The sequence below is a fragment of the Podarcis cretensis genome (assembly GCF_951804945.1).
Source record: "Podarcis cretensis genome assembly, chromosome: 4".
Taxonomy (NCBI): Eukaryota; Metazoa; Chordata; class Lepidosauria; order Squamata; family Lacertidae; genus Podarcis; species Podarcis cretensis.
In genome coordinates this window covers 7,328,168-7,341,894 of record NC_137173.1, presented here as the reverse complement: position 1 = coordinate 7,341,894, position 13,727 = coordinate 7,328,168, and the positions used below count along the sequence as shown (strand labels likewise).

The 13,727-nt window shown below is 48.8% G+C and overlaps 1 protein-coding gene across 3 annotated transcripts in view; it reads left to right on the top strand.

Annotated features, from left to right (window-relative positions):
• The window catches only part of RELT (RELT TNF receptor), an 88,985-nt gene extending 78,068 nt beyond the window's left edge, over positions 1 to 10,917 (top strand). For 2 of the 3 annotated variants that reach the window (XM_079973938.1, XM_079973939.1), the window contains exons 9-12: positions 661 to 909; positions 1,782 to 1,962; positions 7,638 to 7,687; positions 10,224 to 10,917. In XM_079973938.1, the coding sequence (XP_079830064.1) occupies positions 661 to 909; positions 1,782 to 1,962; positions 7,638 to 7,685 (478 nt within the window). In that variant the 3' untranslated portion in view covers positions 7,686 to 7,687; positions 10,224 to 10,917. The remainder of the gene's footprint in view (positions 1 to 660; positions 910 to 1,781; positions 1,963 to 7,637; positions 7,688 to 10,223) is intronic. The other variant, XM_079973940.1, reaches the window with a different exon arrangement.
• The last annotated feature ends 2,810 nt before the right edge of the window (positions 10,918 to 13,727 follow it).

Here is a 13,727-nt window from a genome sequence, read left to right as displayed (position 1 = left end):
CCAGGGCCTTCTCAGTGATGGCTCCGCCCTTGTGGAATTCTCTGTCCCATGAGACCAGGGCCCTGCAGGATTTAACCTCCTTCCGTCGGGCCTGTAAGACAGAGCTATTCCGCCTGGCCTTTAATTTGAATTCAGCCTGATCTTTTATTTCCCTTCTCTTCCCTCCCCTTTTATGAAGATCACCTGCTCTGAGACCCCACAGCTAATTCTCCTCTGGCCTCCTCGCTGGCCCAAGTAGGACCAACTCAGCCAGCTAGCTCTGGGGATTATCTAATGCTTATTTCCCCTAAATTGATTTTTCAGTTTTGAATTTTATTGTTATTCATGTTTTTATACTGTATTTTATGCTGCTTTTATAATTACCGGTAAGTGTTTTAAATTTGTGGTTAGCTGCCCTGAGCCCGGTTTTTGAACCGGGAAGGGCGGGGTATAAATAAAAAATTATTATTATTCTTAGGAGTCAAACCTTAGAATTGTAGAAACTGAAGGGAACCCCAAAGGTCATCCAGTCCAACCCCTGCCATGAAGGAGTTGATGGAGTGATTCCTGGCGTAACATGATCAAGTTGGGTGGTGAACCTGTGGGGTGTCCTCTGAGGGGGTCTCTGTTCTCTCCTCTAACGGTGGTCCTTTCCCCTTCTCACCCCCTACCCCCACTTAGGCTGCATCTCCTGCCTCAGTTGCCCCACATCTGCAGACACCAGCACCACCTGCACACAGTCCAAGGCTTGGCCACCCGCCCGGGCCCCACCTGCACCCGCTGCAGCCAGAAGAAGTGGCCGGAAGTGCTGCCCTCGGCAGAAGCCACGCCAGCCACCTCCATCGCTCCTGGTAGCGCCACCGCGAAGCTCGCGAAGCCCGGAGGCAAGGCTGGCAGGCCGGGAGAGATTACCATCCTCTCGGTGGGCAGGTGAGTCACGGAACAGGCCGCTTCACGCTTTGCGATTGTACCGCGCGAAGCTCAGGCACTTGGTGTCCCGAAAACTACCATTTTGTTCGAGTCAAGTTGCTGGTCCTTAAGATTGCAATGGCAGACCTCGAAGCTACAAGGCTATTCTTTGTTTCCTCCCAAAGGCAGCTCTGAATTCCCTAATGCTCGGATCAGGGCCACCCTAGGGAAAACAACACGAGAACGGGCCTTTTCGGTGGTGGCTCCCTGTCTCTGGAATGACCTCCCCAGAACTCAGTATAAAAAAAATAAATCTATATATATTTCCTTTCTCCTCCTGTGATGGAACTCCTATTTGGGGACTTGCCTGGCTTTTTTCTATGTAGGACCAGTCTGGAAAGTTAGCCTCGGTGAAGACTTGATGTTTTCATCCCCCCAAAAGTTTTTGATTTGAGTTTCCATTGAAATGAGGCTGTATTTTAATGTTTTAATGTTGTATTTTAATCTTGTTTTTAAGTTGCATTTCAATCAATTTATTTTTGTATTGGGTTTTAGCCGCCCTGAGCCTGGTTTTGGCTGGGGAGGAGGGGTATAAATAAAATTTATTATTATTTATTATTATATATACACACCAAAGGGGCACCATTGATGCTCCCAGCCTGTGTGTATGTACACAAATGTGCATGGGCCAAACTGGGCCTTTGACCTGGGTTTAATAAAGCCTATTTTCAACCCCCGGTTCACACAGACAAGGGGCCGCTGACTCTGCTTGCTGCGCTTCCCAGCCCTGCCTTCCCTGGAAAACTGTGGAGCGTGACAACCACCTTACCTTTCTATGTATATAGCAAGATAAGATACACCATTTATATACGGTGTTTTGTTTTGTGGCCCAGGTTCCGCGTGGCTCGTATCCCCGAGCAGAAGCCCAGCCCCTCGGAAGTGAAAACCGTTTCGGAGAGCGTGGGGGCCGAGCCCGCCGAGCCCCCCTACGCCTGCCTCGTCCCGGAGGAAAAGCCACTGGTCAGCAACGGAGTGAAGCCGAAATGGCTTACGACGGCAGATGGCCGACAAGAGGTGAGTGGGAGAGGCTGGGAAATCTCGAACACTGAACGCACGCTCTCTGGACCGAGGTCCTTAAAGCCTGCGAGGCTCTTTTCTGAGAGAAGCTGGTCTGATTTAAGGAAATTTCTGGGTTTCCCCAGCCACTCTGGGCAGCTTCCAACTGAATATTAAAAATAATACAGCATCAGACATTAAAAACAGGGCCGCCTTCAGTTGTCTTTTAAAAGTAAAATAGTTGTTTATTGCCTTGACATCTGCTGGGAGGGCGCTCCTGGGGAGGGAACAGTTTGTTGTTGTTGTTTAGTCATTTAGTCGTGTCCGACTCTTCGTGACCCCCTGGACCAGAGCACGCCAGTCACCCCTGTCTTCCACTGCCTCCCGCAGTTTGGTCAAACTCATGCTGGTAGCTTTGAGAACACTGTCCAACCATCTCGTCCTCTTATCGTCCCCTTCTCCTTGTGCCCTCCATCTTTCCCAACATCAGGGTTTTTTCCAGGGAGTCTTCTCTTCTCATGAGGTGGCCAAAGTATGGAGCCTCGGCTTCAGGATCTGTCCTTCCAGTGAGCACTCAGGGCTGATTTCCTGCAGAATGGAGAGGTTTGATCTTCTTGCAGTCCATGGGACTCTCAAGAGTCTCCTCCACCGCCATAATTCAAAAGCATCAATTCTTCGATGATCAGCTTTCTTTATGGTCCAGCTCTCACTTCCATACATCATTACTGGGAAAACCAGAGCTTTAGCTATATGGACCTTTGTTGGCAAGGTGATGTCTCTGCTTTTTAAGAACAGTTAAACTGTGGCTAACAGAGATGAGATTTCCTGAACCAGAAGGGGCCTATTATACTCATCTCGATTTCTAGATAAGATGGGAGCCCAGATTTACCCACAGTGTTGATCTCCAGGGGCGGGAAAACCGTGGCCCTCAAAGTGTCAAGGAACCATAGAATTGTGGAGGTGGAAGAGACCCGGGGGTCATCTAGTCTGACCCCTTTCAAAGTTCTTGGACTCCCAACTTCCATTAACCCCAGTCAGCGTGACCAATGGCAACATCTGGAGGGCCCTGGGTTCCCCATTGGTAGCGTAGATCAGAGGCAAGGAAGCTTTGTCAAGGTGGGGGCCACATTGCCTTCTGGACAAGGTTCTGGGGGCCACATGCTGGGTCCAGAGGCAAAATGGATGGAAATGTTGCCTTTGCACAGCAGGAATCAAAGAACCATAGACTTGTGGAATTGGAAGGGGCCACAGGAGTCATCTAGTCTGGCCCCTTGCAATGCAGGAATCTTTCACCCAACCTAGGACTCGAACCCACAACCCTGAGATTTAGAGTCTTATGCCCGACCAACTGAGCTGTTGGGTGGGTTTGAGTTTCTGTATACACAGAAACCCCATTCTAAGCTGCCATTGCTCTTCAAACTCAACAAAAATATGTGCGTTGAGTGCGAAGTAGACCTCTTGAGGGGCGTGGCCTGAGGAGAGTCCCAAGGGCCAGGAGGAGATGCCTGCAAGGGCCACTTTTTGCCCCTGAGCCTGAGGTTCCCATCCTTTGGGCAGCTGATGCAGTAAAAACTCAGAGAAGCACAACAAGGAGAAAGAGGGGAGGTTCTTGCTCAGGCATAGGCAAACCGGCCCTCCAGATGTTTTGGGACTACAACTCCCATCATCCCTAGCTTACAGGACCCCAGTGGGCAGGGGTGATGGGAGTTGTAGTCCCAAAACCTCCTTGCTGTGGGGAGGTCCAGCTCTCCTCCCAAGCCCAGAATCTCATGAGCTGCCCAGAACCTCCACTGCGGCGGGCAGAAGTAGGTGACCCAGCAGCCCTGTAATTCTGTTGACGTTTGCCACAGGCAGCCTAGTTTGCAAAACAAGAGATGACTAAGGCCGACGCTCGGGGAGAGAGAGGGAGAGGAGCTTTGCTGCCAGCCAGGCTGAATCGCCCGTGACACCGTTTGGAGTGTTATCACACAAATAAAATGCCGTGCAATTTCCGGAGCAGCAAAGAGGAGCCTGGAGAGAGGCGCTTAGCTTCAGGCTGGGGGTGCGAGTCCGAGGAAGCCGCGTGGAGAGCGGCTCAGAAGGAGACGGAGATATTCTCACGTACGCCTCCCTCGCTCTCTGGAACGGTGTCGGCTGCTTTCTGCAAGGTTCCCAAATCTCTTCATGATGAGCTTTTTGTCCTTGGAGGGTCCACAGCTGAACCCCCTCCCTCTGAATTCCAAGCACCGGTCTCCCCTGCACACCTAGGTGGAGGTGATGGGTACACAGAGCATCGCCCTATATAGCCCTTTTCGACCTCAGAAGAAATAGCTCCCTTCTGGTGACAGCCGTAGCTAGAATTATTTTTTTCCTTTCTCAGCAGATGCTGGCTCAGTCCCTCTGGCCATGTGCAGAGTGTCTTTCGTACAGACTCTTAAGCCATAGAAGGCTGGGGTTTTTTAATTATAATTTTTTATTAATTTGGACATATTAATTATCATTCCTACAACAAAACTTCACTTCTTACACAATCTTTTTGGACTTTCCTCAGCCCTTCTGATGGTCCTCCGTTCTTATCACTTATTCTGCATTTCTTAAATTCTTATTGCCTTTAATTATCTTAACCAACATTCCCCCTCGTTACCTTTTGTGTGTGTGTGTGTGCAATATTTCAAATAGTCCACCTTACAAAAGTTCTCGCGAACCTACAAGCGTAATCTGATCATCACAATTACTTTCCAAATAGTCTGTAAATTTATCCCAGTCTTCTGTGAATCTCTGGTCCCGCAGATTTCAAATTCTTCCTGTTATTTTATCTAATTCTGCATAGTTCATCAGTTTCATCCTCCAATCATCTTTTGTCGGTAGTTCTTCTTGCTTCCAATTTTGTGCCAATAAAATTCTTGCTGCCGTCATTGCATATAGAAATAATTTACAATCCTTTCTTTTTTATATCATCTTCTAGAAGGCCAATTGCCCCAGACTGGCTCGGACACCCTTTTAAAGAAAAGTAACCATTAAATCACAAACAAAGGGTTGGGAACTGCAGGCATGGAGCCCAAATGCGGCCCTCCGAGTCTCCCTGCCTGGCCCTCAGGACTGTCCTCGTGCCACACTGCCTGACCAGGCCATGCCCCCTTCCCAGGCCACGCCCCTCACTGACCCAGATTCACGCCTTCCTTGAGAGTGCAGGTCTGGCTGAAAATGCGTCCTTGAGCTCTGCCTTTTGCTGTCTCGGATGTAGGATGGAGAGAGAGAGAAACAAATGTTATTCGAGGCTACATCCGCAGAAGTCTAGTGTCCAGCTCAAGCCACGTCCTAGACCCAGCGCTACATCTCTTTCAAATCAGAACCAGTGAAGGCAGTGAAGGTCCTGTGTGAGTGCCTGGAGGTGCTTGGAGGATGGATGGCGGCTAACTGAGGTTGAATCCTGACAAGACAGAAGTACTGTTTTGGGGGGACAGGGGGCGGGCAGGTGTGGGGGACTCCCTGGTCCTGAATGGGGCAACTGTGCCCCTGAAGGACCAGGTGCGCAGCCTGGGAGTCATTTTGGACTCATAGCTGTCCATGGAGGCACAGGTCAATTCTGTGTCCAGGGCAGCTGTTTACCAGCTCCATCTGGTACGCAGGATGAGACTCTCCCTGCCCACGGACTGTCTCGCCAGAGTGGTGTATGTTCTGGTTATCTCCTGCTTGGACTACTGCAATGCGCTCTACGTGGGGCTACCTTTGAAGGTGACCCAGAAACAGCAATTAATCCAGAATGCAGCAGCTAGACTGGGGACTGGGAGCGGCCGCCAAGACCATATTACATTGGCTCCCAGTACATTTCCGTGCACAATTCAAAGTGTTGGTGCTGACCTTTAAAGCCTTAAACGGCCTCGGTCCTGTATACCTGAAGGAGCGTCTCCTCCTCCATCGTTCTGCCTGGACACTGAGGTCCAGCTCCGAGGGCCTTCTGGCGATTCCCTCCCTGCGAGAAGTGAAGTTACAGGGAACCAGGCAGAGGGCCTTCTTGGTGGTGGTGCCCACCCTGTGGAATGCCCTCCCAGCAGATGTCAAGGCAATAAACGACTATTTTACTTTTAAAAGACAACAGGCGGCCCTTTTTAGGGAAGTTTTTAATGTCTGATGCTGTATTGTTTTTAATATTCAGTTGGAAGCTGCCCAGAGAGGCTGGGGAATCCCAGCCAGATGGGTGGGGTATAAATAATAAATTGTTGTTGTTGTTGTTTTGTTGCTGTTGTTGTTGTTATCCCACTCTGTTCTGCCTTGGTCAGACCACACCTGGAATACTGTGTCTGATTTTGGGCACCACAATTTAGGAATTGTAGAATTGCAGAGTTGCAAGGGATCCTGAGGATAATCTATTCCAACCCCCTGCTATGCAGGAATATGCAGCTGTCCCGTACGGGATTCGAACCTGCAACCTTGGCATTATAAGCACCACATTCTAACCAACTGAGCTATCCAGATCACAGATAATACCAGGCTAGAGGAGCCAGAGGTCTGGCTCATGTGCAAGGCATCTTCATGTGGGACATGCCTTACGCTACAGCAGGGCCGGATTTAGGTTTGATGAGGCCCTCAGCTACTGAAGGTGATGGGGCCCTTCATTTCTCCAGCTGTCCTTTGTCCACAACAAATTGTTGCTGTTTTTTGTGTTGGATATATGCCATATAAGGACGCGGGTGGCGCTGTGGGTAAAAGCCTCAGCGCCTAGGGCTTGCCGATCGAAAGGTCGGCGGTTCGAATCCCCGCGGCGGGGTGCGCTCCCGCTGCTCGGTCCCAGCGCCTGCCAACCTAGCAGTTCGAAAGCACCCCCGGGTGCAAGTAGATAAATAGGGACCACTTACTGGTCGGAAGGTAAACGGCGTTTCCGTGTGCGGCTCTGGCTCGCCAGATGCAGCTTTGTCACGCTGGCCACGTGACCCGGAAGTGTCTCCGGACAGCGCTGGCCCCCGGCCTCTTGAGTGAGATGGGCGCACAACCCCAGAGTCTGTCAAGACTGGCCCGTACGGGCAGGGGTACCTTTACCTTTACCTATATGCCATATGGTAATTTATGGACCTAATAGGAATCTCAAGCCATTTGCACATAACCACATATGTATTTTATCAAAGTAATTGCTGAACCGAAATACAATTAAGAAGAAGCATATTCATAGTGAAATAATTATTAAGCTCTAACGTAAAATGATTTTTTTGTTCATAACAAACTTAATGATGCAAACACATTGGCATTTGGCAATAACAAGAGTTCTTTTAAACACTCATAATCTAGTCTCTAGAAATGTGCTATAACATGAAATAATAATAGGTGTAAATAAAGGATGCAAACTACTAATAATGATAAATAGCAGAATATAGGCACCCTGTATATAGAAAGGAGCAAAGCAGTGATATTTTGGGGAGCAGGCTAGCAGGCGGGGCCCATGACTTACATCATAGGAGCCTACACAACACAAAACACTCTTGCTGTACGTAGGTTTTATTTTATTTGTTTTTATCTTATATTTTGGAAATGTACATCCAGGTTTTTTTTCCTTTAAATTTTTTGGAGGGCCCCAAGAGAGAGGAGCCCTAAGCTATAGCTTGTTTAGCTTCTACGTAAATCCTGCACTGTGCTGCAGCCACAGATCCTCACCTGTTTGGGGGGACGGGGTGGAGAGCACGCAGACACCAGCTCTGACTGCAGCCTCGTTCGTTTTCCAGGACAGCCCGATCATTGTTAGGCTCGGCGAGAGCAACCTGGTTATCTGAAGGTAATCCACCAGCTTCTAGCTCCCTGCCAACAGCTTCTCAGGGGTGATGGGTCAGCTGCCAAGTCCCATGTAGTTTTTGCTTCTGGTCGTCATCTTCAGTTCTGGTGCTTCGGAGAACAGGGCTTTTGCTGGGCTTTGTTTTCCACTTTGCGGGTTACCTGGGGGTGCCATTCTAGGCAAATAGAAAGCGGTTGAGAAACAGCTCTCTGGTGGGGCTGTTGCTGTTCCAACTTTCAGGTGGAGTTTCCTTGCAGGAGGGTGGATGCTGGCTGGAGATTCGGAGAAGCGTCTTGATGGGAAGAAGCAAAGTCCAACAATGGAATTGCCTCGAGGGGTGGCGAGCTCTCAGGGGTCTTCAAGAGCCTACACAGTTTTCTTCTTTTTCTTCTTCTTCTGGAAACAGTTTTGTAAAAATCAAACTGAATGCAAAATTTAACAGCGTTTCCATTTTTGCAAGATGGTATTGGATATGGACAGGCGCTGTGGGTTAAACCACAGAGCCCTAGGACCTGCCGATCAGAAGGTCGGCGGTTCGAATCCCCGCAACGGGGTGAGCTCCCATTGCTCGGTCCCTGCTCCTGCCAAACTAGCAGTTCGAAAGCACGTCAAAGTGCAAGTAGATAAATAGGTACCGCTCCGGCGGGAAGGTAAACGGTGTTTCCGTGCGCTGCTCTGGTTCGCCAAAAGCGGCTTAGTCATGCTGGCCACATGACCCGGAAGCTGTACACCGGCTCCCTCGGCCAATAAAGCGAGATGAGCACCGCAACCCCAGAGTTGTCTGCGACTGGACCTAATGGTCAGGGGTCTATGTGTAGATTGGGCTGTCTTGGTTTAAGTCTCCTATTAAAGGGGTTAAAGGAAGCGGTGGAATTAGCAGGAAAATGTCCTTTTGCATGTCAGCTGCCAAAGACTGGCGGGTGCTGCGAAATCCTCTTATGGCAAATGCTTGTTGCATATTCAGACATTCAAGTTCATCTGGGTGACCTGCAAGGCAAATCTGTTCAGCTCTTTCCTATTCTCCACCTTTCCTTTCCTCTGTGGATTTCCAGCATTGGCTTCCTTTTTTAAAATGTTAATCTATGTGCCAAAAAAGTTGCAAGCAGAACATAAAGGAAAGAAACGATGAGTCAGGCATTTAAACCATAAAGCGCCACAGCCTGGAGGGACAAAAGTACCATGTTATAGCGCAGATCAAAAGGGCTATACAAATAATAAATAATAAAGTATTAATTAACTCATACAAAGATTCTCTTTACAAATAAAAACAATTTATAAAAATAATAGTATTCTCCACTTGTGAGTTCCATTATTATTGGGAACAAAGGTTCTATGAGCCAGACATCTGTTTATATTGGTGGCACTGAAAAACCATACGCCAGAGTAGTTGTATGATAAACAAAATCATGCCTTGTTAGGGCATGTTGAATTTTTTAACTTTGAAATTCCAAAAATGAAGGCTGCTAAAAAGTTGTAACATGATTCAAAAGGTATTTTGCTTAAATTAATATAATTTAGGTTTGCTGTGTAGGTAAAGTTGCATGGGAGTCACTGAAAACAATTGCCAAGTGCTTGCAGGTTTATTATATACTAGGGTAATATCATTTTTAGTTATTATTCTTTAGCATTGGCTAACCTTTTCAGAAGGCGAAATAAAAGTTTGGTTTTCCGAAAGCAGTGTGCTTCTTCATCAAATGTAGACTTGCCAAGCTACATACTGTCCAGTTACAAAAATAATAGCAGATTTGAATCCCTCACACCCAGAAACATATTTGAAGAAATTTGCAAAAATTAAGTTTCACCCCCTAAAATGACACACAGTGATGCCATATATAAGGGGCAGGGAACGGCCAATCGAGCTCTGCCCTTTGGGTCAGTGTATCCCAAACTTGGGTCTCCAGATGTTTTTGGACTACAACTCCCATCATCCCTAGCTAGCAGGGCCAGAGGTCAGGGATGATGGGAATTGTAGTTCAAAAACAGCTGGAGACCCAAATTTGGGAAACTCTGCTTTAGAGATTTCTAGTGTATAGAGTCATACCTCAGGTTGAAGTAGCTTCAAGTTAAGTATTTTCAGATTGCGCTCCGTGGTGACCCAGAAGTAATAGAGCACGTTACGTCCGGGTTTCGCCACTCGCGCATGCGCAGACGCTCAAAATGATGTCACACGCATGCGTGCAAGCGGCAAAACGTGACCCGCGCACGTGCAGACACACAGTCGCGCCTTACATTTACTTCAGGATGCGATCCCATTCGTATCCAGAGATACCACTCTACAGTTGTACCTTGGCTCCCCAACGCCTTGGGAGTCGAACGTTCCGGCTCCTGAACGATCGAAAACCGGAAGTGAGTGTTCCGGTTTTCTATCATTCTTTTGAAAGCCGAAAGTTTGACGGGGCTTCCTATTGGCTCCAGGAGCTTCCTGCAGCCAATCAGAAGCCGTGCTTTGGTTTCGGAATGTTTCAGAAGGCAAACAGATTCTGTGCAGGGTACCATTTGCCACCCGCCGACCTCACTGTCCTCTCTCCCAACTTTGCAGGTGATCATCTGACTCCAAGCCGCCACGACGCAGATGGGACATTGGATCAAGGGGAGGCCTCCGGCCAAACAGCCATCACCTGAGGCTTGCGAGCGCTGGGCGCTGAAGAAGGTGAAGAACTGCCCTCGTTTCCCCCCCACACACCTTGCTCTTGGGAAACCGCCAACATCCTGGAGCAGAGCCATGGGGCAGGCCCTCCATGGGTGTAACGCCGTCCGTGCCACCTGGAGAGTCGAACTCTGGAAGACACCTTTGGCATTGCAAAGACTCTCCCCTGCCCTTTCCACCCCCCCTGCGCAAGGACCTAAGGGAAGCAACGCGGTGGGGGCTGGAGGGGAGGGGCTCCTTTCGGCCGCCAAACCTGGAATACCACTACATGTGCGCTTTTGTTTACATGGCATGGAATCAGCTCTCTAGCGCCAGCCAGGCTGGGTAGGCTTCTGAACCATGAAAAATAGTTTTTTGGGGTTGTTTTTTTTCCCCAGGGGTGAAAATCCTCCATAGATCTAACACAGGGCCAAATTCTGCTGCAGAGGAAATAGATGCTTTAGAAGTTTTTCGCTTTCCCGAGCTGCTGTGCAGGATCCGGTCGTGAGGGCATAGGGTTTTCTCAGCACCAAACCAGCAATATTTGCTTTAGTTTCTTTGTGCTGTATCGTGCCTTTCCTCCCAGGAAGTTAAGGCGGCAAACGTGGTTCATCTCCACCTGTTTTAGACTCACAACCAAGCAGAGAGGGAGGTCTGGCCCAAGGTCACCCAGTGGACTGAGTGAGAATTTGAACCCTGGTCTCCCAGGTCCTAGACTTGGCGCTACAGCACACCTTTCTGCCACTGGGGGAGGGGGGGCGCTCATCCCTACGATTCCCCACCTGCCCCCTAAGTAGCTATTATGGTAGCTTAGTGCAGTTATGAAATGGGTTTCCTCCAATGTCATGCGCACCCCCACAAGATGCAAGCATCAGTGTTGTGGCTCGGCTCCTGGCTCCCTCATGTCGCCCTCATTTTAATGGGGGGGCTTTATTTAGAGAGCAATCTATTGCTCTCCTGGTACTGACCAAAAGAGAGCGCTTGTTTTTGTGTGTGTCTGGAAACGCCCTTGGGGCCTGATCCGCTGGGAAGCCCCTCCGTGCATTAACCCTGCCACCCAGCACCTGTCTGCTCAGCAGTAAGCCCAGCTGAATTCAATGGGACTTACACCCAAGTAAGCGCGTACATAGGGTTGCAGGCTCAAGCGCTTGTCTGGTTCCCAGCCACATCGGTGGGACTGGAGAACCTTTCTCGTGGATCGTGCCCATTGAATTGTAGGATGGTGGAGTTCGAAGGGAACCAAAGGGCCCCTTCGTCCTCCATGAGCAAACGCTGTTCCTGTGTTTGGGAACACGAGGAGGTGGGAAAACAGACTCCTGTCTTTCCTCCCGGGAGATAGGTGTGCAGGTAAGGTCTTGCTTTCGCCCCACCTGGTCATTTCATCTCGCAGCACCTGTTAACGCACCTGGGTTCGCCGACTTGGTCCTGGGAAGTCCCAAGATTGTGCAGACATTTCTGGAATAGTTCCATCTAGTTCAGCCTCCTGTCTCCAGGCGCAGAATCACTGCAATGGTAGAGTTGGAAAAGATCCATAGGGGTCATTTAGTCTGACCCTCCCGGACGCAAGCAGGAGACAGCCCCCTTCTCCTCCTCTTAGCCTCCCAGCTTCTGGAGGTAGAAACCAGCAACCGAAGAATCTCTCTCTGTTCCGAAAAGAGCAACCCCTCTCTGTCAGGGAGAGACAACTTCGGCCGTGCCTGGATTCCAGCTTCCAGTGTCCCTGAATCATTTTGGCGGAGGCAGTTGGGAGCTGGGGGTCTCCAACAACTTCTGGAGAGCCATGGGTTCCCCACCACTGCATTACCAGAGAGTGCGCACGCATATGCGCACGGGTTTAGCGATGCTCAATATTTAAACGTTCTGCATGGGGGAAACGGTGGCCAGGATAAAAATGCAGCTCATTCCAATTTGCATGATTTCCTCTTCCTCAGATTAATTTATACCGCTTGGGCCAGGTGCAAGGGAAGTGGGGCTTGAGAGAGTGCTAAAAGTCTTGTTTAAGAATCCCCTCTGGCTTCTTAGCAGGCATTCCCACACTTTGACAGCAATGTGGACTAGACACGTGTTCTTGAAAAAGAAAGAAAAGGGTTCTGTCATTCTGAATGGAAGAGCAAAGCAACATCTCCAGAAATTGAATTCCACGTTCTTTCTTTTTCTCTTGATTTAGAACATCCCACTTTTGGATTAAAATAAAGAGCAGAACGAGCATTAAATATGAGCTTCCGATTTAAACCAGACACTATAAACAAGAGCCAGTGAGATCAAGAACAAAAATGTAGTGTACACACTCAAACGTACCCTTGGGCAATGTGTACAAGCTAAAGGTGCCCTAATGAGCTTAGCCATGTTGCTAGACCTCAGCGTGTGGGGCAGGTAACACCTTAGAAACATGCTCTCTCTGGGTTCCTAAAATGGCAGGCTAGGAAACAGGGTGCGTCTCGATTTTCTACTGCTAACCTGGGGGTAGACTAGATGACTCTTGGGGTGCCTTCCAACGCTACCATTCTAAGTCCCACAGAGGAACCGAAAGGGGGCAGGGGTGGGTGCAGTTTGAACTTCCAGGTCGTAGTGGGCACCCGGCAGCCAGACTGAGCCCTGGCACCTTTTAGGAATCAAATGTTTCGGGCCCTTGGTTGTGGAAACATCATTTGCTAAACCTTGAGGCTGGCAGATTCCAGCTGTTTTCCGTCCAGCTGTTTACAAACAGTCTACTTCTCTTAACCCAGCTCATCAGCCAACACAGCTTTTTTCTGTTATCTGTCATTATTATTATTATTATTATTATTATTAATTTTTTTCTACATCAAAATGTTATTTATATGGGCAAAGCAGGGGGAGGAGGGGGAACTTCTGACCTCCTCAAACCAGCCACCCCTCTCCACCCTAGCTCAGACTCTGCCCTTTGTCTTATTTATTTTTATTGATGGTTTGTGGTGTTTTGTCGGGGGGAGAAGGTTGGGGGGGTCTTTTATGTTAAGGGTGTTATCGGTGGCTTTCAAGCCTGTGGGTTTCGTTTCTGTACATTGATAAATAAAAGCAATCTTGAAAGCGAAATTGTTGTGGGGGTTTTTTCCCCCCTTCCCACCCACCTTGTTTCTGCTGCTTATGGGCAACCTACCCCACACTGATTTGGGGGACTAGATAGATAATTTATTACGGTCGGAGACCAGCTTATAAAACACACTTGGGGGTACATTCACAGAAGGAAAACAAACAATTAAAACATTGTACAACAATAAATTTAAAAACAGTGTACAACAATAAACTACCGGAGGGAGCTGACCCAGAGTCACCCATAGAACCGAGTTTGTGGATTTTCTTAACGAACTAGTTTGGGTCGGGGGATGGTCTGCACCTAAAGATCTGTACACAGAATCTGGTGGCCATCCATGTCATCTTCTGATCTTTGCCTAACAG